Source organism: Camelina sativa, chromosome 20 (assembly GCF_030686135.1).
Source record: "Camelina sativa cultivar CO46 ecotype springtype chromosome 20, ASM3068613v1".
NCBI classification, from domain to species: domain Eukaryota; kingdom Viridiplantae; phylum Streptophyta; class Magnoliopsida; order Brassicales; family Brassicaceae; genus Camelina; species Camelina sativa.
The window spans coordinates 9,355,375-9,376,326 of NC_141899.1; the positions used below are offsets into that span (position 1 = coordinate 9,355,375).

Below are 20,952 nucleotides of genomic sequence, written 5' to 3' on the forward strand. Positions count from 1 at the left end.
GCTTTAGCTAAAAAAATACCGACAGTCGAGGCTAAAACAAATGATCAGCAATGTCGAGTTTCGAGATGAGTATGGTGCCGGTTGGTCCAACCAAGAAAAAAAGAGATGGGAATTTGGGGCACTTCATATTTTGATCAAGAAAAAAGTATTAAAGTACTTCATTTTCTCTCAGTCCAACACATTTACACTAACTTGTGTGCAGACGTCGAACTACTTACTATTCATTTGCTAGAGACTAGAGTGGGTAATCTAGATATATTGTTCGTTTTGGGTTGGTTTTACATTAATAGAAAAATAATTGATGTTCATTTTGTCCCACATTTAGATAAATGTATCCACTGGCATAATTTTATCATATTTAGTTTTAACCTAAAGTAGCATCTTTAGAACTTTGGAGCCGAAAAAACATTTAATAATTTTCTCTTTTACGATGAAGATCTGAAAATGTGAAATCCAGCAAGACTCACGTGTACTTTATGGGTTATTGCCGACAAAGATGAAAGATATATCGAGTAGTCTCGCCCACATGCAGTAGTTATTTCTTCGATTTGTTTTGGAGAATCGGTATATCTATCTGTAAATTATTCTTATTCAGTACTTTTTTGTAAAAACGTTTCTCTAATCAATTAAATAAATATTTAGTCTGTTTGTTATATTTTTCTTTATTGTGTTGAGATTTTTATTTTTATAGAATTAGTCCCATATATATTATTTCTATTTGTTTTATCTCTAAAAAATCATAATTTAATTAAATTTGTTATTTCTATATATTATTTCTATTTGTTTTATCTCTAAAAAATCATAATTTAATCACAATAATATAAATAAGCAAATATAAAAATTATATTATTGTTGAAGTGACTTTAGTGCAGTGGCAGGAGGTAAGTCCATTTGTAGAAGGCGCCATCACACCTGAGATCGAATCCATGTTCCTAGGAATGTAGGAATTTGGTTAATGGGCCGGCCAGTTGTGGCCCAATAGTTGACAAAAAAAAAAAAATTATATTATTGCTTAAAGATGTTTTTGTTTCTCTTTAATTGCTTTTGTTTATGTTTTGCATATTTTGAATACACGTTACGAAAACAAAATGAAAATATATAAACCGAAAAAGATGGACCAGACTTTGTTATGAGATTTTTGAATGAATATGATAAACAGTTCATAAAAACTGGTAACTGTAAGTGAATATGGACCAAGCTTAGTTACTTATTATAACTCTAAATTATAGGTCCATTATAGAATACATGGTGTTATAGTAATTTTTATTTCTCACTTTTCGTTACCACAATTACTTTCCTTTCCTTTTGTTGCCTCTTCTCTTTTGTCATCTACTCTCTTTGCCTCCTCCAATTTCTCCTCAGATCTTGGTCTTACCGTAATTGGTAATTTTCTTATCTCTGTCGTTAGTTCTTCAAGAACAAAAATGTAGCAAATGCTATCAAGAACACTACTCTTGAAATACACTACAATTGATTTGAAGACTCTCTCCTCTAGCTTATGTTTCCCTCTGCTCTTTGGACTTCCACCACCAATTTTTCCTCCAAATTTGCCAAGATTTATATTCAGTTCACACATCTTCCCTTTCTTTCTGTTTCTTCATCTTTTGCATGTCATATAGTTTTGTTTTACTAAAATCAGAGAGCCTGAAGAGGACATCTATTAGTTGATAGAAGTGAAAACAGCAGGACACTGATAAGTGAAAACAGCAGGACACTGATAAGTGAACTGAAACATAAACAAAAAAAATACTTACCGTCCATAACGATTTTACAAAGTAATCTCAACTTAATCAAAAGAACAGGAAGAAGTGTCAAACCTCAGGTTGAAAGAAATCAAAGACCGGTCTATGTTCTTACTCTATCCTAGCCAACTGTAATAAAAAACACGAGGAACCAACCTTAGAAATAGATCACATATTGAAGATGTTGCACAAAAACTAAGAAAACAAATTATTCACCACAAGGCAAGTATCATAAAACAATTCAATTTTTTTATAAAATATCAGATAGACCAAACCAAACACTCCAATTACAGAAACACTCAAAAGGCAATTTACTTTCTAGAGTTTGAAGGATTCATATGAGGAAATATATTTAGGAAGAAGGTTACCTGGTATGAATCGTAAAAGTACAAAGCAAGTGACGTATTTTAACTGATACACATTTGAATAAGGAAACAGATGATAGAACAGAACCCACCATCTTTGTGAGCAATTCCCCACGCTTTGCCATGCCTACAGTCCTGCATTTGAATTCATGATTAAATAAAAGAATCCCCCAATGATTTGGTGACATAAACATTTTGTCAATAGGGAAAGTCAAATGGCCATGCCTACAATTTTTTTATTAAATTCACCACCAACAAGATCGACGAGATTCAAACCAAACTAATAGAAACCATGAAGCCATGCCTACAAGTTAATATTGTTTGATCACCGTGAAGCCATGTTACTGTTCTAATATAAACCAAGAAATTTATCAATTTATATAGGAGGTGCATCCAAGCGATTCAAGTTGAATTTTTCTCAAATCCTCTTCTGATTAGAAATTGTGTATCTTGAAGAAAGCGCCATGTCAAACACATACCTTACATGATTCTTACATAATACATTTCCTTAAGCATAACAAAGGAACAATGAACGAATACATATATACAGTAAGACCAGTACAACATAGTCTAAAGAATCTTATGTTAGAAAACTCTTATACAAGCAAACAACTCATTTATATACCTGGGCGAAAGCAGGAAAAAATTATACATTGAAACTGAATTAGATATGGAATTAGAAAGCAGAAGATGAATTAACAAAAAACATTAGACTGTCATATGCATATATGAGAATAATCAAAGGTCAACCATAAGCAATCAATCGGAAGATCAAATGAAAAAAACCCAGATATGCATAAGAGAGAGATCTACTATAGAGATTCCCGGCTAAAGTCTTGGAATCGAGTCATCCAGCGGTGAATAGTGGAAGAGAAGTAACAATCAGATGAAAAAACCGCTGCTTAATCACAATGATAGTTGATGGTGATTCGAAATCGATCACGGAGCTTAAGATTGAACAGAGATAAGAGAAACGTTTACAAGCGAAGGATTTGGAGTGCGTCCAGCGTGGCAGGTTTTTAGCTTATGTGTATTATTTGTTATAATTTAATTGGTTATTGATTTTTACTGATGTGTCAACACCTGGAAAGAAACACTTCTACTTTTATTGTATTGATTTAGAGAAAATGAAAATCTACAAGAACTTAGCCTATTATCATCATGCATGCATAATTTCGCAACACGTCGTGAGTTACGTGACAAGTGACAACAGTTCATTGTTTTGAAAAGATGGAAAAGATCCGCCGATTGAGAGTTAGCAAAAATTGATAGTATATTTTTTTAAATGGTATTTAATGGATGCAAACTTGAGTGCTCCAGAACTACAAATTTATATAACTGACATGGTTGGGGTTCACGTCAATTTTTTTACTTTCAAAATACCTTATATTTTTTAATATAGCAAGTATATGATAGTGTTGTATATTGTTTTGAATTTGAATATAATGTAAAGAAATAAGAGAAATGATTACAAAAGGAATTTTTCTTTTTTTGTATAATGATGTATCATGGTTTTTGTGGTTTTTAACCATGATATAAAGAGTCTTTTAGTGTTTTTTGATTTGTTTTTAGGATGTTTTTGAGTCTTTACAGGTTTTATAGGATTTTGGCATGAAAGAAGCAAAATTGAGCAATTTGGATTGTTTTGGAGCATTTAATCAAAGAAGTCAATTTGGAGTTTGATCAACTGACCAGTGTCGATCGACACTGAAGGAGCATCGATCGACACCCAGTCCAAACCGACAAGAGAGCCAAAAATTGGAAGTTTTACAATTTAGCCCAAAGTCTTCCATATTTGCAACACAAGTCCCTGACGTGTTTTAGGACATATAAATAGTATTTTTAGGTTTTGAAAACCATTAAGTTATTTTCTAGCAATTTTTATTTCAACCACCTTGTTGATTTGAGAGCTTTTGGGAGAGACAGATCTGATTTCATCTGTAGAGAGAAGATTCTTGAACTGCCTTCTTACTTCTTAATATCAAATTGCTTATTATTCAGAAAAGATGTCTTGTTCTTCATTAAACATGTCTGAGTAGTTTGCTTGTTAGGTTTAGGGTTTTTCATAGGGTTTTTATGAATTATTAGATCTGTTTATTTAGGCTTCATTACCTTTCTAGATCTTCATCTTAGGTTGTTCTTCATATTAATTCTTGATTGATCACCTAGAATTAATAACCTAGGAAAATAAATTGATATGAGAATATAATTGATTTTTCTGATAAAACCTTTTGATGAGCAAAATTATTTCTTGCAAAGAGATTTGATTTAATAATTTTGTGAACAATCCAAACATGTTTTTAAAGCTGATTTTTAACCTAGAATTTTACAAAGAGATTTAGATTTCTGGTTTTAAATTTAGATAATATTTACAGTGATAACTGATTTATTTTACAAAAGTGTTTAGAGTTCTAGATCTGTTCTTAATTGCTTGAATCCTATTTATCTGTTGATTTAATAATTTGTAATTTCCTGAGAAATTCCCTAGACCTAGCTTTTTGATCTTCTGAATTTACAACAGTTTTTATTTAATATTTTGCATTGTTATTTCAATTTTAATTTAATCTCTTTAGCATAATTATAAAACTCTACAATTTATTGTGTAATCTAGAGTCCTTGTGGAATTCAACCCCTAAGTACTGCATCGATCTCTTAATTTGAGAGAGTGGCTCTAGGGTTTAATTTGAGCATATCATATAAACAAAAAATATATATATAAACCGGAAAATATTAAAATTAAAAAACAAAAAAAAAAACTAAAATCTTTGTAATATTTTTAGGGTGTGATCAGTTGGTGCAAAGTAGGAAATTTTGTGTAACTATATTTCTTCCTCCTGTACAGTTTAAAGGAAAGCATCAGCTCAAACAGTAATATCCCAATGGCTTCCACCTGCCACAACGCTGTCGCTCATGACTTGTATTGTAGTCGGGGCCCGATGATATTGTTAAGAGTTGTGGTGGCAGTTGCCACCAGTAAAATACAAATAAGTAAAAAATTTACACTATGCATGAATCATTTATTGGCACAATGGTTTGAGAACAAGCTTAAAATCTACCAATGTCAAAGGTTTAACAGCACCTAGTAACAATCTGCCCCACTAAATTTTTTTGCTGGGTCCGCCCCTGAGTCAGGCCCAATGATATTGTTGCTTAAGTTCTTCTTCTAGCTGGGGAAGGGAAGAATGATAGCCCCGGGTTGCGCTGCTTGATGCTCCGATCGAAACGGATGATCTGATCTCATTCAATTGGCCAGTAATAAATTTATAACTGATTAACAAAAAACTACACTTTTGTGTGTCAAGAAGAAAAATGTTGCCAACTTAGGCTTCTTCTTCTAGCTGGAGAAGGGAAGAATGATAGCCCTGGGTTGCGCTGCTTGATGCTCCGATCCAAACGGATGATCTGATCCCATTCAATTGGCCAGTAATAAATTTATAACTGATTAACAAAAAACTACACTTTTGTGTGTCAAGAAGAAAAATGTTGCCAACTTAGGCTATTAGGTTTTTCATAAACGTATAAAACAATTTAAAAATTTGCAATACGATTCTAATAGTAACAAAATACATATATATGATATTGTTCTGTCCCTTCGGGGACATCCGATAAAATGATATTGTTCTAAGTTCTAACTGTCTCATATCGTGCGGAATGGTATGGATTCGAAGCTTTTAACAAAAACCTTTCAAAATTTCTACTAGTAAAACGCACGACCACTCCGTTTTAGTACTTTAGCTTCACAATAGAACATTACTCCTTATATTACTATAATGGTATTCATAGTATATTCCGTATTACAATAATCCCTCGGTTGTTGTTTATTTTAATTTCTTGAGGTTTATTAAGAGAAACAGTCGATGATATATAAAGATTACAAAATCATGTTTTGGGTACAAGAAGTATTGCGAAGTAAAAGCGAAGACGAGAAAGTGAACTTGGAAGCTTCGAGATCAAATTCCACAAGATGATCTTCCATCTGAAAACCTCCGATCACCATCTCCATCGTCTTCATATTCACACCTCCGTCCAAAAACGCTAAACAAACCACATCTCTTTTCACCTTCACTAGCGAGTTCCATCTATTGATCCTCCACTTAGCTCCGCCGTTCACCACCAAATCAATCACCGGAACCGCCGTTGCACTTTCCATCCCTTTGGAGCTGAAACATGCCTCGAAAGGCTTCACCTCTGGCTCTGCGACTCTCAACAGCTTAGCTTCTCTCACGAATTCCCTAACCATAGCCTTGTAAGTGGAAGTCTGCAAGATGGTAAAAGGAGCCAATGTACATATCATAGCGTTTCCACGGCTTTTCTTATCCAAAGGAACGTTCTTTCCAACGATTTCGATGGAGTTCACGTCAATGAAGTACCGACCGGACGATCTGTCAACAATCAGAGGAGTTGAGGCTAAGTTCTTGAAGACATCGTTAGTGTAAGGAGAGCCTTCTCCAATGAGAAGGCTCCCTAATCCGGTTGGTTTAGAGGGCAAACAGAGAGCGAATTTTCGCGGGGTTTTGTGCATGGACGCGAGCTGTGACGGAAGTGAGATCAAGGACTTTCCAAGACCGATGGTTCCGTTAACAACCTCCGGCTTAAGTTTCAAGGCGTTAGCGTCGTTGGTGCAAGTCAAAGTCAGCGAAGAGTGGACGGTTTTAGTGACGCCGTTACGTTTCAAGATGGGGAGAGAGACGGAGTCAATACCGAGAAGTGTGTTGAGTGGATGCTCGGTGAAGGAAGTGGAAACGTATTTGCCACAAGTGGTGGTCTTGTTGAAACAGAACGAGTCTAGCTTTGCTTGTTTGCATCTAGCGGAGTTGCAGCGGATTGGGAGGTAAGTTGTGGATTTTACGGCGGTGTTGCAACGGAGGAGAACGGATGATCCACCGCCGAGATCGACGGCGAGGCTGTGAGTGAGAGGAGAGTGATTGTTGTTACCGAGGTTGAGGTTTGTGTAGTAGAGATACGTGGCTTTGTCTTTGATCAAGGAAAGTAGAAAAGCCGGTGGGTTTGGTTTGTTGACGCCGACGGCGAGGGAGGTTTGTAGGGTTAAGATGATAAAGAGTGATAACAAATTGATCGGAGCAGCCATTATTGTATAATATTTTTGTTTCTTGATTTGGAAAATGGTATGGTTGCTATAATGGAAGTGATAGTCTATTTATAATAATCAAGTGTTCCCTTGGTAGCTTTATAGCTTGCCCTGAAACCTTTGGTAGATTTCCTTGGAAGCTTTCTATTTAATTATATTTATATAAGAGCATCTCCAACGGAATTTGAGTCAATATTATAGAAATTAGAAAGCTTCTCATACAATATTGTAGAAGAGTATATACTCTTTTCAATCTCATATGGTTATCTTATCATATATATAATTATATATTATCTTATATATATATATATATACAGAAAATTGAAAATTTTGAAACACATCGATTTTGTTTTAGTTGAGATTTTCAGAGTATAATAGATACTATAAATTTAATTTCAACTTTTGAATTTACAAATTTAAATTTGGCTTTCAGGTTTAAATATATATATATATATATATTTATATAAGTATTTGTTAATGTGCAAAATCCTTAAAACATTAATTTTATCAAATAAACAAATATAATACTTCTTCCGTTTCATTATATAAGATATTTTAGAGAATTTGTTTGTTTCATAATATATGATGTTTTTAAATTTCTATGCAACTTTTAGATTAGTTTAATACTTTATATTATGCACTTTTATTTATAATTAGTTGAACTTTTTTTTTTTAATCAAAAATTGAATTTTTTAATAATAATTATTTTTTAATATATGTATTTTACTCAAAACATCCTAAATTTTGAAACAGAGGAAATAGTATACCTAAAATAAACGATATTCAAGAGAAAAGGGTGATAATTTTCTTTTTTTTTTGTTTTCGATAAGAACACACATGTGTCATGGAAAACGTGTCATACAATACCAAGAAGTGTACTAAATTGAAAAGTCAAAGATGATCCATGTGTGATTGACTCTACTTTTGGGAAGGCCAAGTGGAGCAGCTTGTGTTTTGAAGCAAGAGTGACTCACTAAAAGCGAGAACCGTTCTACTGAAATCGAACTCGAGCATATGATCTTGAACCTGATGCGTCCCAATCACCATCAAAGCCTTCGGTTTCTTGCCACCGTCGATAAACGCCAAACACATCACTGTTTCCTTCACTTTTACCATGGTATTCGCACCGTAGAACCCCCACTTCACCTCCCCTATCCTCCCCGGCAAACCAATCTCTATCACCGGCACGTTAGGCCCCGTCAACTTCTTTCCGGCAGTGCTTGCATCGAAACAATGTTTAAACGGCGCCACCGATGGAACCTTAGATATTCCCATTGCCTGTATCATTCAAACCACAAATAAATAAAATTAATTTAAAAATAAATAAAACAGTTATTCAATCGCTTTAGTCATTTTCAATAAACACATAAATTTATCAATTAAAAACCTATATATTATTTTTATATGGTTTCATATTCGTAGATCTACTTCAAATGTCAAAAAAAATATATAAGATGTTTCCATTAGAAAAATATCACCTCATAGTTAATTAATACGAATGCATCAGTATGAACTATGAAGTAATCTTTAATTCTTAAGTAAATCGACCACATGAACTTGTAATCTTTAGGTGGATTTTATCTTTAAATTTCGAAGTCCAATATCAAACGATGAGGTTTTTGTTTTGAATACCTTTGCCTTGAGTGTAAACGACTCAGCAAGAGCATTGTAGATGTCGGTGTGGAGTACGGTGTAAGGAACCACCGTGCTGAGTTTAGCTCCACCATTAAGCAAATTGGGTTTCAACGACAAGGGAGTCCCGCCAACGTATATATTGAGGACGTTGAGTAGATAATCTCCTGAATCAACGCCTCTAATGGGCGTGAAAGTCATCGGAAACGGAAAACTGCTGTTGTTGAACGGCGGGATAAAGTAATGGACGCCGGCGATATAGAAATGACCGGTGCCGGAAGAAGGCAAGCAGAGAGAGAATTTAGGGATAACGTTAAACGCTGACGTCACCTGTCTCGTGAACGACGAAGATCCGGGAGAAAGAGCAAGAACTCCGGCGACTGGAGGAGGAAGGCCGTGGAGTGCTTTCTCACCGGCGCAGGAGAATGTGAAGCGGGGTACTGAAACCGGGGTGAGGAATTTACCGCCGTCTGTGGTGGAGATAGAGACTCTGTCTTGGACGACACGGCCGGTTACGTCGGGGATTAGACCGAGAGGGTTTGGTTGCTTGTAAAGACAGGATTTGCCGGCGCAGCCATTACCGGGGATGGACTTGCATGTGGAGCTCTGACACGTGACTAGGCGGAGTGATGATACAGATTTGAGTTTACGACAATTGAGCCAGGTGAGGTTTGTTCCGAGGTCGAGGAGGAGGTTTACGGGAGATTTTGTGGCGGATCCGATGTTGAGAGTGGTGTAGAATTGATTTGTGGGTTCGTGTTTTGTGATAGGAAGAAGGTATTGAGAGTTTGATTTCAGAGTTATGGCTGCCAAAATGGAGAGAATGACTATGAGACGCGTGAGGCTACCCATTTTTTTTTCTTGGATCACTTTTTTTTCTTTTTTTTGAATGAAATGATGAATGTGATTGTTTGTTTGTGATGAATATGGACTGTAGATGTATGGTATTTATACATGTAAACACACATCTTGGATCTAAGGAGATGTGGAAACACTAAAATAATGGTTATTATTTAAATGTTTAATTATTTTGAGGTTGACGTTGAATTACGCGCACTCTTACAAATATGAGAGTATTACGCATATGTAACACATGACAATTGACAACAATTGAAATATTTGGAGAAGATCAGTCGGTGTTTCCTAGTACGCTAGTTTAAGTAACATTTTAACTAGATTAGGACCCGTGATAGAGCATGAGTTGAAATCTTTTTTATTTATATTATTATTTTATAATAAAATACGATTCTGAAGATCATGATTAATGATAGATTAGGACCTTAGAAACTTTTAAAATCAATCATATAAATTATATTTTATTTTAAAATTATAATATAAATAAAAGGAATTTCAACCGGTGCTCTAGCACGGTCCTAATCTAGCATTAAGATTTAATTTTTTATTTCTGAATACGATCCCGAAAATCACGATTAATCTTGTTAAATTAGCAAGATTTGATTACTTTTTATGATTGTGAGTATATTTTTATCCCTTTAATAACTTTTTTTATTGATGTGGTTTATCAATAAAATCTGTGGAAAATAAATTGGTAATATTGTGATTCTAGATATTTGGAACCATATATGTGATCTTCCGAAATAAAGTTTGGAATATCCATGAACTATCAATTTAGAATAACCCGTTTAAGATTTTTTGTTACAATTAAGGTTTTATTTGTTACAATTAATATATGGATTAATTTACAATATATGTAAAACCTATTTGTAACCATTTATTAAAATTATAAAGTCTACCAAAATAATGTTGTGTACTTCCGTTTTATTATAAAGGGGATTGGACCCGTGCTGTAGCACGAATTAGAATCTTTTTCATTTATAATTTAATTTTTGTTTAAAGTGTTGTATTTTCAAATTTTACTTTTTTAAAAATGATCATGTATGTTTGTTGTTTGTCTTTTATTATTATTTTTATAATATTTTAAAACATTCATAGTTTTAAAAATATGTTTTCTCGGAAAATGTTTAAAATGTGGATATTTTGTATATTTTTTCTTCTGATTAATAGGCCATATGTGGATTGAAAGATACTAAACAAACGATTTACAATGCCATAGTTGGGCCTATGTTATCGTAGAAGCCTATTATGTATTACTATTGTTTATTATAATATATTATCCGATTAAAAAACCGAAGATATATTTGCTCCACGATTTATGGGATTTATGGATTTATTATTTATTATCTATATATGAAGAGTTGTTCATTTATGGATACTGTATATCCTTTATATGACCTATTTGTATGCATTTGTAATCATTTATAAAAAATATAAAGTCTACAAAAACTAAGTTGTGTACTGATATATCATGGTTTTTGTGGTTTTTAACCATGATATAAGGAGTCTTTTAGTGTCTTTTCATTTGTTTCTAGATTGTTTTTGAGTCTTTACAGGTTTTTAGCATGAAAGGAGCAAAGTGGAGCAATTTGGATCAGTTTGGAGCAATAATCCGCAAGAAATCAACTTGGAATCAATTAGAGGAGATGGTGTCGATCGACACTGCCTTAGCATCGATCGACACCCAATCCAAACCGACGAGAGAGCCAAATTTGGAAGTTTTATAAAGTTGCCCGAAGTTTTCCATATTTGCAAGACTAGTTCCTGACGTGTTTTAGGACATATATATATATAGTTTTTAGGTTTTCCAAACTCTTAAGTTGTATTCTAGCAAGTTTTATTTTTCTGCAACCCTGAGAGATTTTTGAGAGCCATTGGAGAGAGAGATCAGATCTGCTTTGTAGAGAAGAATTCTTAAACTCCTTTCTTACTCTTTTAATCTCTATTGCTTATTATTCAGAAAGATGTTTTGTTCTTCAATGATTATGTCTGAGTAGTTTGCTTGTTAGGTTTAGGGTTTTTCACAGGGATTTTATGAATTATTAGATCTGTTTATTTAGGATTCATTATCTATCTAGATCTTCATCTTAGGTTGTTCTTCATATTAATTCTTGATTGGCCATCTAGAATTAATACTTTAGGAAAATAAATTGATATGAAAATATAATTAATTTTCCTGATAAAACCTTTTGATGAGCAAAATTATTTCTTGCAAAGAGATTTGATTTAATAATTTTGTGAACAATCTAAACTTGTTTTTAAAGCTGATTTATTACCTAGAATTTTGCAAAGAGATTTGGATTTTCTGGTTTTAAATTTATATATTATTTGCAGTGAGAACTGGTTTAATTTACAAAAGTGTTTAGAGTTCTAGATCTGTTCTTAATTGTCTGAATCCTATTTATTTCCTGATTTAATATTTCATAATTTCCTGAGAAATTCCCTAGGTCTAGCTTTTTGATTTTCCTGAATTTACAACAGCTTTTATTTAATATTTTGCATTGCTTTTATTTTAATTCAATTTAATTTGTTTAGCATAATTGAAAAACTCTATAATTTATTGTGTAGTCTTGAGTCCTTGTGGAATTCGACCCCTAAGTACTACATTGATCTCTTAATTTGAGAGAGTAGCTCTAGGGATTAATTTGAGCATATCAAATTTTGGCGCCGTTGCCGGGGACTCTTTGATCTACCATTAGATTTGAGTTTTAGATTTTGTCTAAATTTTTCTTTTTATTTTCAAACTAACACGCTTTTGTTTTCTTCTCTCTTGTGTGTTTCAGGTGTATGCCTAATAAGCCTAACACAAGGAGCAACAAGACTGGTCCAATTCTGAAGCTTTCAAACCAAGAGTTGGGAAAACTTGAGCGTGAGAACAGAAAAGCAGCCAAGTCTCTGAAGATGGTTAATCCGATCATTCTGATGCGTGATGAGGCTGGTGTTTTGAGGGATCAAGAGGGCCACTTGCGCAATGAGCATGGCCAAAAGCTTGATGCAGAAGGAAACGTGATTGCTGAACCTGTTGTTAACGAGCAGGCTGTCGTGAACCAGCAAGCTGGTGTCGTTGATGAGCCGAATCTTGGTGTCGATCGACACCAACCAGGTGGCATCGATCGACACCCAGCTGCAGACGTGCGTGGAGCTGCCAACCACGTACAGAACCCCGTTCGACGACGGGAGAACAACCGGGATCTGATCAGGACCATTGCTGACTACAATCGGGCTGATCTAGTGTATGAGAACCGGTCTGCTATTGTTCTTCCCCCTTTTCAGAGGAATGATTTTGAGTTGAAACCTGCGTACTTTCAACTAGTTGGGCAAAGACCTTTTTCTGCTTTGCCCAATGAGAAGCCCTTGGATCACATTGAGCATTTTGAGGATCTGGTGACTAGCATCAAGGCTAATGGGGTGACTGAGGACTACATCTTCTGCAAACTCTTCCCTTACTCACTTGCGGGAGAGGCATCTCAGTGGTTGAAACTGCTGCCTGCTGGATCATTGACAAGCTGGCGTGATGTCAAAGTGGCTTTCCTCAACCATTTCTATGATGATGCAATGTCAGATGAGTTGAGAATCAAGCTGTCTTCTTTCAAGCAAAGACCAGATGAAGCCTTCAAAGCAGCTTGGGTGAGATTCAAGGCTTACCAAAGGGACTGTCCACACCATGGTTTCTCAAGGGTTCAATTGCTAAGTATCTTCTTCAGAGGGTGTGACTGGGAGTATCAGTTAGCTTTAGATGCTGCAAGTCATGGGGATTTCAAGACAAGAATGCCAGAAGATGCTGAATTGTTGATTGAGAACTTAGCTGCTAGCAATAGTACTAAGAGAGCAGATGCTAAAAGGAAGAGATTACATGGAGGATATGATTCAAATCAGCTAGCTTCTGTTAATGCTAAGCTTGATTCAGTGCACAATCTCCTTATGGGTAAGAAATCTGTTCATTTTGCTGCTGAGGTTGAGACATATGAGCCAGAACCTGATCAAGGACACCAAGAGGAAGATGTGAACTATGTGTATGGGAATCAGGGATAGCGGTTTGGAAATCAGCAAGGCAACAGACCTTACAATGGTGACCAGAAGCAGCAACAGAACAATGGCTATACAAGAACCTATGGGAATTCATCTTATCAGTCTCCACCTCCTAAGACTTCTTCTGAGAGTAGAATGGAGGCCATGCTTGAGCAGCTTCTACAAGGTCAAGAGAATTTGACAGTGACATTCAATGGAAAGATTGACAATGTCTATACTGAGCTGAATGGAAAGATTGAAGCATTGAACATTCATGTTAAGAAGTTGGAGAATCAGGTTATTCAGACTGTTGGGTCTGTCAAACGACAAGAGGGTTTTCTTCCTGGAAGAAATGAGTCAAACCCTAAGCATGCTTGTAATGCCATATCTGTGAGGGATGAAGATGATGTTGAAATTGCTTCTGCAGAAAACGAAGAGAAATCGACCAATCTCTCGGTTTCAGATGATGGTGTCGATCGACACCACCTGGGTGTCGGTCGACACTCATCCCAGACGAGCCCAGAAACCGCAAAATTTCAGGTTCCAGCTGCTGAAAGGGTCTACAAGCCTAAGATTCCTTTTCCCAAGCCAAGAAAGTCTAAGCATGAGATGGAGGAAGCTAGATGCAAAGCAATGATGGACAAGGTGATGATTGAGATGCAATTGATTGATGCAGTAAAGCTTTCACCACCACTTAAGCGCTATGTCAAGAGAATGGTATCCAATGGTTTGAGCCCTAAAGAAGGAGCACTGCTTACTAAGGATGTCAGTGCAATTCTGTTAAACCAACCTTCACAGAGGAAGAAAGAGAGGAAGCAGGAGGTGGTTGTCTCTAAGGAAGTGAGTGAAATCATTCAATGTAGGACTGCTAAGAAGTTACCAGATCCTGGAAGCTTTGTACTTGATTGCTCAATCTCAGCAGGAAGGTTTTCTCACTCACTTTGTGACCTTGGCTCTAGCATCAACTTGATGCCACATTCTGTTGCTGTGAGACTTGGGATGACAGAATTCAAGCCAACTTAGATTTCTCTTATCTTGGCTGATCGCTCCCGAAGAATTCCTGAAGGTGTTTTAGAGGATATTCCAGTTAAGGTTGGCAACTTCATGATTCCCACTGACTTTGTGGTGCTGAAGTATGATCAAGAGCCTAAAGATCCTCTCATCTTAGGAAGATCTTTCTTGGCTACAGCTGGTGCAATCATCGATGTGCAGAAAGGACACATAACACTGAATGTGGATGGTTTGAGTATGAGTTTTGAGATGAATAAACTGAGGAGAGCTCCTACTATTGATGGACATACTTTTTCTGTTGAAAAAGTTTCAGCAACACGGGCATCAGGCTCAGTGTCGATCGACACCAACAAGGAGGCATCGATCGACACCCCTCCACATCCGAAACAAATCTTGTCCAAAGTTGAAGCTCCAAGACAGAAACCTGTTCCCAAACGGAAAGTCTTCCATTCCACCCTCCAGAGCCCTCAGGTAAGGCCAAGGTATGCATCTTTTTCTCCTAAACTTCCTCCTATCATCAACAAGAATTTCAAAGAGATAAAAACTGTTTTGCAGTTAACCAAGCCACGAGATTATCGTAGAGCGCTTGTTTCTTCTGTTGATGATTTTGCAGGACAGAAGAGATACCCTCCCATACCTAAGTTCCGCCATGGTCCTGTTTTTCACATCCTTGGAAAACCTCATGCACCTAAAGCTTATACACCACCTTGGATGAAGAGGACCTCAATGCCATGTTCTGATCCTACGGATGCCTGAACTCCACCACAGTCAAGCTAATGACTGAAAACAAGTGCTTAGTGGGAGGCAACCCACTGGTAGGTTTTTCTTTTTCTTTTGATTTTGATTTTTGTTTATTTTATTTTTATTTTTGCTTTCCTCTTACTTGATAACACTGGGGACAGTGTTGTTTAAGTCTGGGGGAGGTTAGTTACTAACTATGATTTCTGTTTTTGAGTTTCAGTTGTGTCAGTCAAAACCATAAAGTTTGAGTCAAATTTTTCAAATTTTTCTTTTTATCTTTGGGAATTATGATCTTGACTAATGATTTCTCTTATTTGGCTAACACTCTAATGATTACTTGTTTATGCTTGATCTCAGAACTGAAGCTTAGAAAGACTATGAGCCTTATCAACAATCCTGAAAGCCCTTATTCAATGGATATCTGATTGATCTAACGTTGTCTCAACCTTTATCAGGATTTTAACCGGACTTAATCTCTTACTTTGGGGTTGGAAATCAGTGGACTAGACTTCTTCTTCAGGCCATACAAGACAATGCAATTTTTCAAAGTATGTCTCCCCTCTCTCTTCCCTTCAGTGCTTTAAGAAAAAAATAAAGAGAATAAAAGATGAGATGATTTTGATCAGTTTAGGGAGGTAGGTAAATTACCAGTGACCTCATTATTCTACTCTTGAGTCAAATGATCACACAAAGCTTGGAAGCGAGGGGTAGGTAAATTACCGATGACCCCGATATTCGCTTACACCTTTGATTTAAAAAAAAAAAGAAGAAAAAAATTTTGAAGTGAGAAAAGGGAGAGGAAAGGAGATGTAAGAAGAATGTCTTGGCTTGCAGAGAATCCATATGCCACAGTTCGATACACCCAAGGTAAGAACTCACCTGTACTTGCATTAATTTATGTAATGAGATGACAATGGATATTTCAGAGATTCCAGAGGATTGTGGGATTTGAGTAAGGAATGTTGATGCTTATCATGGTTGAGTATAAGAAGTAAGTTCTTGAGTCAGGTAAATGAAGAGTGTGAATAAGAATAATCTGCAATTGAGTGAGTTCCCTATTTTCAAATCTCTTTCACAGGTCTAAGTTTATGTTTTGATTAAGGGCAAGCAAAGGCTAAGTCTGGAGGAGTTGATATATCATGGTTTTTGTGGTTTTTAACCATGATATAAGGAGTCTTTTAGTGTCTTTTCATTTGTTTCTAGATTGTTTTTGAGTCTTTACAGGTTTTTAGCATGAAAGGAGCAAAGTGAAGCAATTTGGATCAGTTTGGAGCAATAATCCGCAAGAAATCAACTTGGAATCGATCAGAGGAGATGGTGTCGATCGACACTGCCTTAGCATCGATCGACACCCAATCCAAACCGACGAGAGAGCCAAATTTGGAAGTTTTACAAAGTTGCCCGAAGTTTTCCATATTTGCAAGATTAGTTCCTGACGTGTTTTAGGACATATATATATAGTTTTTAGGTTTTCCAAACCCTTAAGTTGTATTCTAGCAAGTTTTATTTTTCTGCAACCCTGAGAGATTTTTGAGAGCCATTGGAGAGAGAGATCAGATCTGCTTTGTAGAGAAGAATTCTTAAACTCCTTTCTTACTCTTTTAATCTCTATTGCTTATTATTCAGAAAGATGTTTTGTTCTTCAATGATTATGTCTGAGTAGTTTGCTTGTTAGGTTTAGGGTTTTTCACAGGGATTTTATGAATTATTAGATCTGTTTATTTAGGATTCATTATCTATCTAGATCTTCATCTTAGGTTGTTCTTCATATTAATTCTTGATTGGCCATCTAGAATTAATACTTTAGGAAAATAAATTGATATGAGAATATAATTAATTTTCCTGATAAAACCTTTTGATGAGCAAAATTATTTCTTGCAAAGAGATTTGATTTAATAATTTTGTGAACAATCTAAACTTGTTTTTAAAGCTGATTTATTACCTAGAATTTTGCAAAGTGATTTGGATTTTCTGGTTTTAAATTTAGATATTATTTGCAGTGAGAACTGGTTTAATTTACAAAAGTGTTTAGAGTTCTAGATCTGTTCTTAATTGTCTGAATCCTATTTATTTCCTGATTTAATATTTCATAATTTCCTGAGAAATTCCCTAGGTCTAGCTTTTTGATTTTCCTGAATTTACAACAGCTTTTATTTAATATTTTGCATTGCTTTTATTTTAATTCAATTTAATTTGTTTAGCATAATTGAAAAACTCTATAATTTATTGTGTAGTCTTGAGTCCTTGTGGAATTCGACCCCTAAGTACTGCATTGATCTCTTAATTTGAGAGAGTAGCTCTAGGGATTAATTTGAGGATATCATGTACTACCCTTTTATTAAAAGGAAGATACTTCCGTTTTATTATAAAGGGGATTGGACCCGTGCTGTAGTACGGATTAGAATCTTTTTCATTTATAATTTAATTTTTCTTTAAAGTGTTGTATTTTCAAATTTTACTTTTTAAAAAATGATCATGTATGTTTGTTGTTTGTCTTTTATTATTATTTTTATAATAATTTAAAACAATCATAGTTTTAAAAATATGTTTTCTCGGAAAATGTTTAAAATGTGGATATTTTGTATATTTTTTCTTCTGATTAATAGGCCATATGTGGATTGAAAGATACTAAACAAACGATTTACAATGTCATAGTTGGGCCTATGTTATCGTAAAAGTCTATTATGTATTACTATTGTTTATTATAATATATTATCCGATTAAAAAACCGAAGATATATTTGCTCCATGATTTATGGGATTTATGGATTTATTATTTATTATCTATATATGAAGAGTTGTTAATTTATGGATAATGTATATCCTTTATATAATCTATTTGTATGCATTTGTAATCATTTATAAAAAAATATAAAATTTACAAAAACTAAGTTATGTACTTCTCTTTTATTAAAAGGGAGATATTTTTGGTATAAGTTGAAGTAACAATTAGCATTAATTATACACAATGTGCGCTGCTCAAGTTATAAACTCACGTGGTGGGGTCTATTTCATAATTCATTTTGCTTTTTCTTGGAAATGGTTGATTGAGTTCTTATTATTATACGGTACCTGATCTTAATATAGCAATATATTATATAGTCCGGCTGGATCGTGAAATCGATATATACACAAATCAACTGGAATAAAAAGTATAACGCATGCAGATTATCGGACCAATTTGCTATAAAATTTGGACATGAGGCCAGTATATAAAGAATAAGCGAAGTTTTCATAACACACCTACGTTTTCTAGTAGTAGGGTTTGCGGTTCTAAACTATATTATTCAGATTATCCAGATTTACCCGTATTCACAACAATAAGTCATAACGATATGAGGAGCTAAAGCTAATTAGTAAAGTCGTCCCATGCCACCTATAAGAGAACCTACCAAATCCACGAACCACAAGAATGATATCCTACATTTTTGTCAGTTTTAATTTGAAAATAGGCGTGCTTCTGTGGTAGTTTTTTTTTTTTTTTTTTTTTCACTTAAACATTTTCATTATATAATATAAAGATAGAATATAAGGATGGAATGCGGTTTTGAAATCTTAAAGCCGGCGGAAAACAGAGATATCTCCGGAAGCTTAAGCTCGATACGCAGGGAACACAAATTAAAACAACAAAGCCAAAAGAAAAACTATCAAAATCAACAAAGAAGTCGGAAGAAAACAATAGTCGTGAGACTACATACTCAAGATTCAGTGTCACAAGGACCTACAAGCGCAGATGGAAGAGGACCAAGGATAGAGGCTACCGCGATGATTTAACCCAACTGAAAACAGATACCTCGAACAAAGTAAGCAAGGAACGCGAATCTAATTCCCACCCACCTAATCTTTTACCGAGAATCTAAATCTAAGACTTTGCATCCCCACAAGAGACATTACTACAAGAGGTTAGCCTTACAAAGAACAGACAAGGAACAGACCACGGAAGAAGACCTATTTATTTTCTAAACTAAAGCGGTGGTAGGAGCTTAGTTAAAAAATACAACGAACACAAAAGAGGTAAGCGAAAGCTATCCTAAACTAGACAAAAGACCCGGCCGTAACTTCTTCAAGATCAAGAGCTAAACTATGACTACAACCTTGACAATAAAACAAAAGCCATAACCTAGGCTGCAAACCAGGAAGACAGTAGAGACGAGGGAGATACCGGAGTTAACAAGGAATTATTCTGATGTTGCACAGATTCATCGAGGTAAGAAGAAAAACAAGCCGTCGAAAAGGATCGCCAGAGCCTCCACGGGAGGCAATGACTCGAAGAAATGAACCACTATGCTTCTGTGGTGTTATAACTTATACTATAATATGAGGTCGTAGAAAACCAATAAGTGAGTTATTGAGATATTACTTATCAACCAGTCATTGAATTTAATTGGGAACGTCACTATGCAGTGTTGCTGTCTTCAAATATGACATTATTATTTTCGTTTCCTGATGTGGGAAATGATATGGACTATATCGTTGGTACTTGCTAAAATTGGAAGTGACGATCTATTTACAGTAATCAAGTGCTTGATGATATCTTGAGACTTTCTTTGAAGGCTTTTTGACCATTCGTTAAAAGCTTTTCACTCTAGTAATTTTGTTTAGACTTCAATGTATCTTCTCCATCAAATATTTTACGTATTATAGGCTCTTGTTTCCGAAGATTAAAAAAATGAAAATTTCCACAAAAAAAAAGGATAGAGTTTGAGTATATATAATTGTATCTATATTGTCTGTTTCTCTAAATTAGAAGATGTTTAAAAAATAATTCTCTTTTTTTTTCATTACGTGCTATTTAAGAATTTAAGAATTTCATAAGTTGATATTTGAATTTACAAGTAATTCAATTTTAAAATTAGTTAATGACAAATCTTTAAATATCTTCTTATATAAAGTTGAATTTTGAAAGTTAGTCATTAACAAGATTTTGATATGTGTCAAGTTATTAATCTCAGATTTTGACATGTGTAAAAGTTAATATATAACAGGAGGGATTTGAGATTATGACAAAAAACAAATAATTTGTTTAAACAAAATTAATAATGTAAAAAAATAATTATAAAAAAATTACAAAAATTAAACAGTTTTTTTACAAAAATAATTAATAAGGAGATTATATATTTCATAAAATAAGTAGAACCTTATCAACCTAATTGTTGGATGAAATATATAGGTTAATCAGACACAAGCTTACAACAAACCTAGATAGATTGATTTAAAAACATCAACCGTTTTTGATAGATCCATAGGAGCTAGGAGACAAAGGCTACATCATGATGTGTCAAAGAAACTTCCACGAATACATTGGGAAATTTAACGTTAGTAACTATCAAAAGATTTTGATACGTTGAAAAAAAGTTTTTAGTTTCATTGGTTGCCGGAGCATACCACTTTGAGATAGCTAAAAGACGTGAACATGTTCTCTCCACACATGAGGTGAGCAGAGGCAAGGTTCTCTCCATGGTGGAAGAAGTTGGACGCATGCAAGGTTATCTCCCCAATGGAGGAAGGCG

General features: G+C 34.7%; 2 protein-coding genes, 1 long non-coding RNA gene and 1 pseudogene across 3 annotated transcripts; all 4 read right to left on the bottom strand.

Moving 5' to 3' along the window:
* Nucleotides 1-1,113: 1,113 nt before the first annotated feature.
* On the bottom strand, nucleotides 1,114-3,067 carry LOC109131316 (uncharacterized). The gene is made up of 3 exons (XR_002036941.2): nucleotides 2,921-3,067; nucleotides 2,111-2,242; nucleotides 1,114-1,871 (listed from the first exon to the last, which is right to left on the bottom strand). It is a non-coding gene; the product is annotated as an uncharacterized LOC109131316 (long non-coding RNA).
* A 2,776-nt stretch (nucleotides 3,068-5,843) lies between these two features.
* On the bottom strand, nucleotides 5,844-7,248 carry LOC104770256 (putative aspartic proteinase GIP2). The gene has a single exon (XM_010494654.3). It carries the CDS (start codon nucleotides 7,194-7,196, stop codon nucleotides 5,979-5,981), a length of 1,218 nt encoding a protein of 405 aa, XP_010492956.1. The 5' UTR covers nucleotides 7,197-7,248; the 3' UTR covers nucleotides 5,844-5,978.
* A 730-nt stretch (nucleotides 7,249-7,978) lies between these two features.
* On the bottom strand, nucleotides 7,979-9,790 carry LOC104770257 (putative aspartic proteinase GIP2). The gene is made up of 2 exons (XM_010494655.2): nucleotides 8,829-9,790; nucleotides 7,979-8,474 (listed from the first exon to the last, which is right to left on the bottom strand). The coding sequence occupies exons 1-2, from the start codon at nucleotides 9,678-9,680 to the stop codon at nucleotides 8,115-8,117; spliced, it is 1,212 nt and encodes a 403-aa protein (XP_010492957.2). The 5' UTR covers nucleotides 9,681-9,790; the 3' UTR covers nucleotides 7,979-8,114.
* Nucleotides 9,791-13,253: 3,463 nt separating this feature from the next.
* Nucleotides 13,254-13,354, bottom strand: LOC147918652 (small nucleolar RNA R71; annotated as a pseudogene).
* Nucleotides 13,355-20,952: the final 7,598 nt, after the last annotated feature.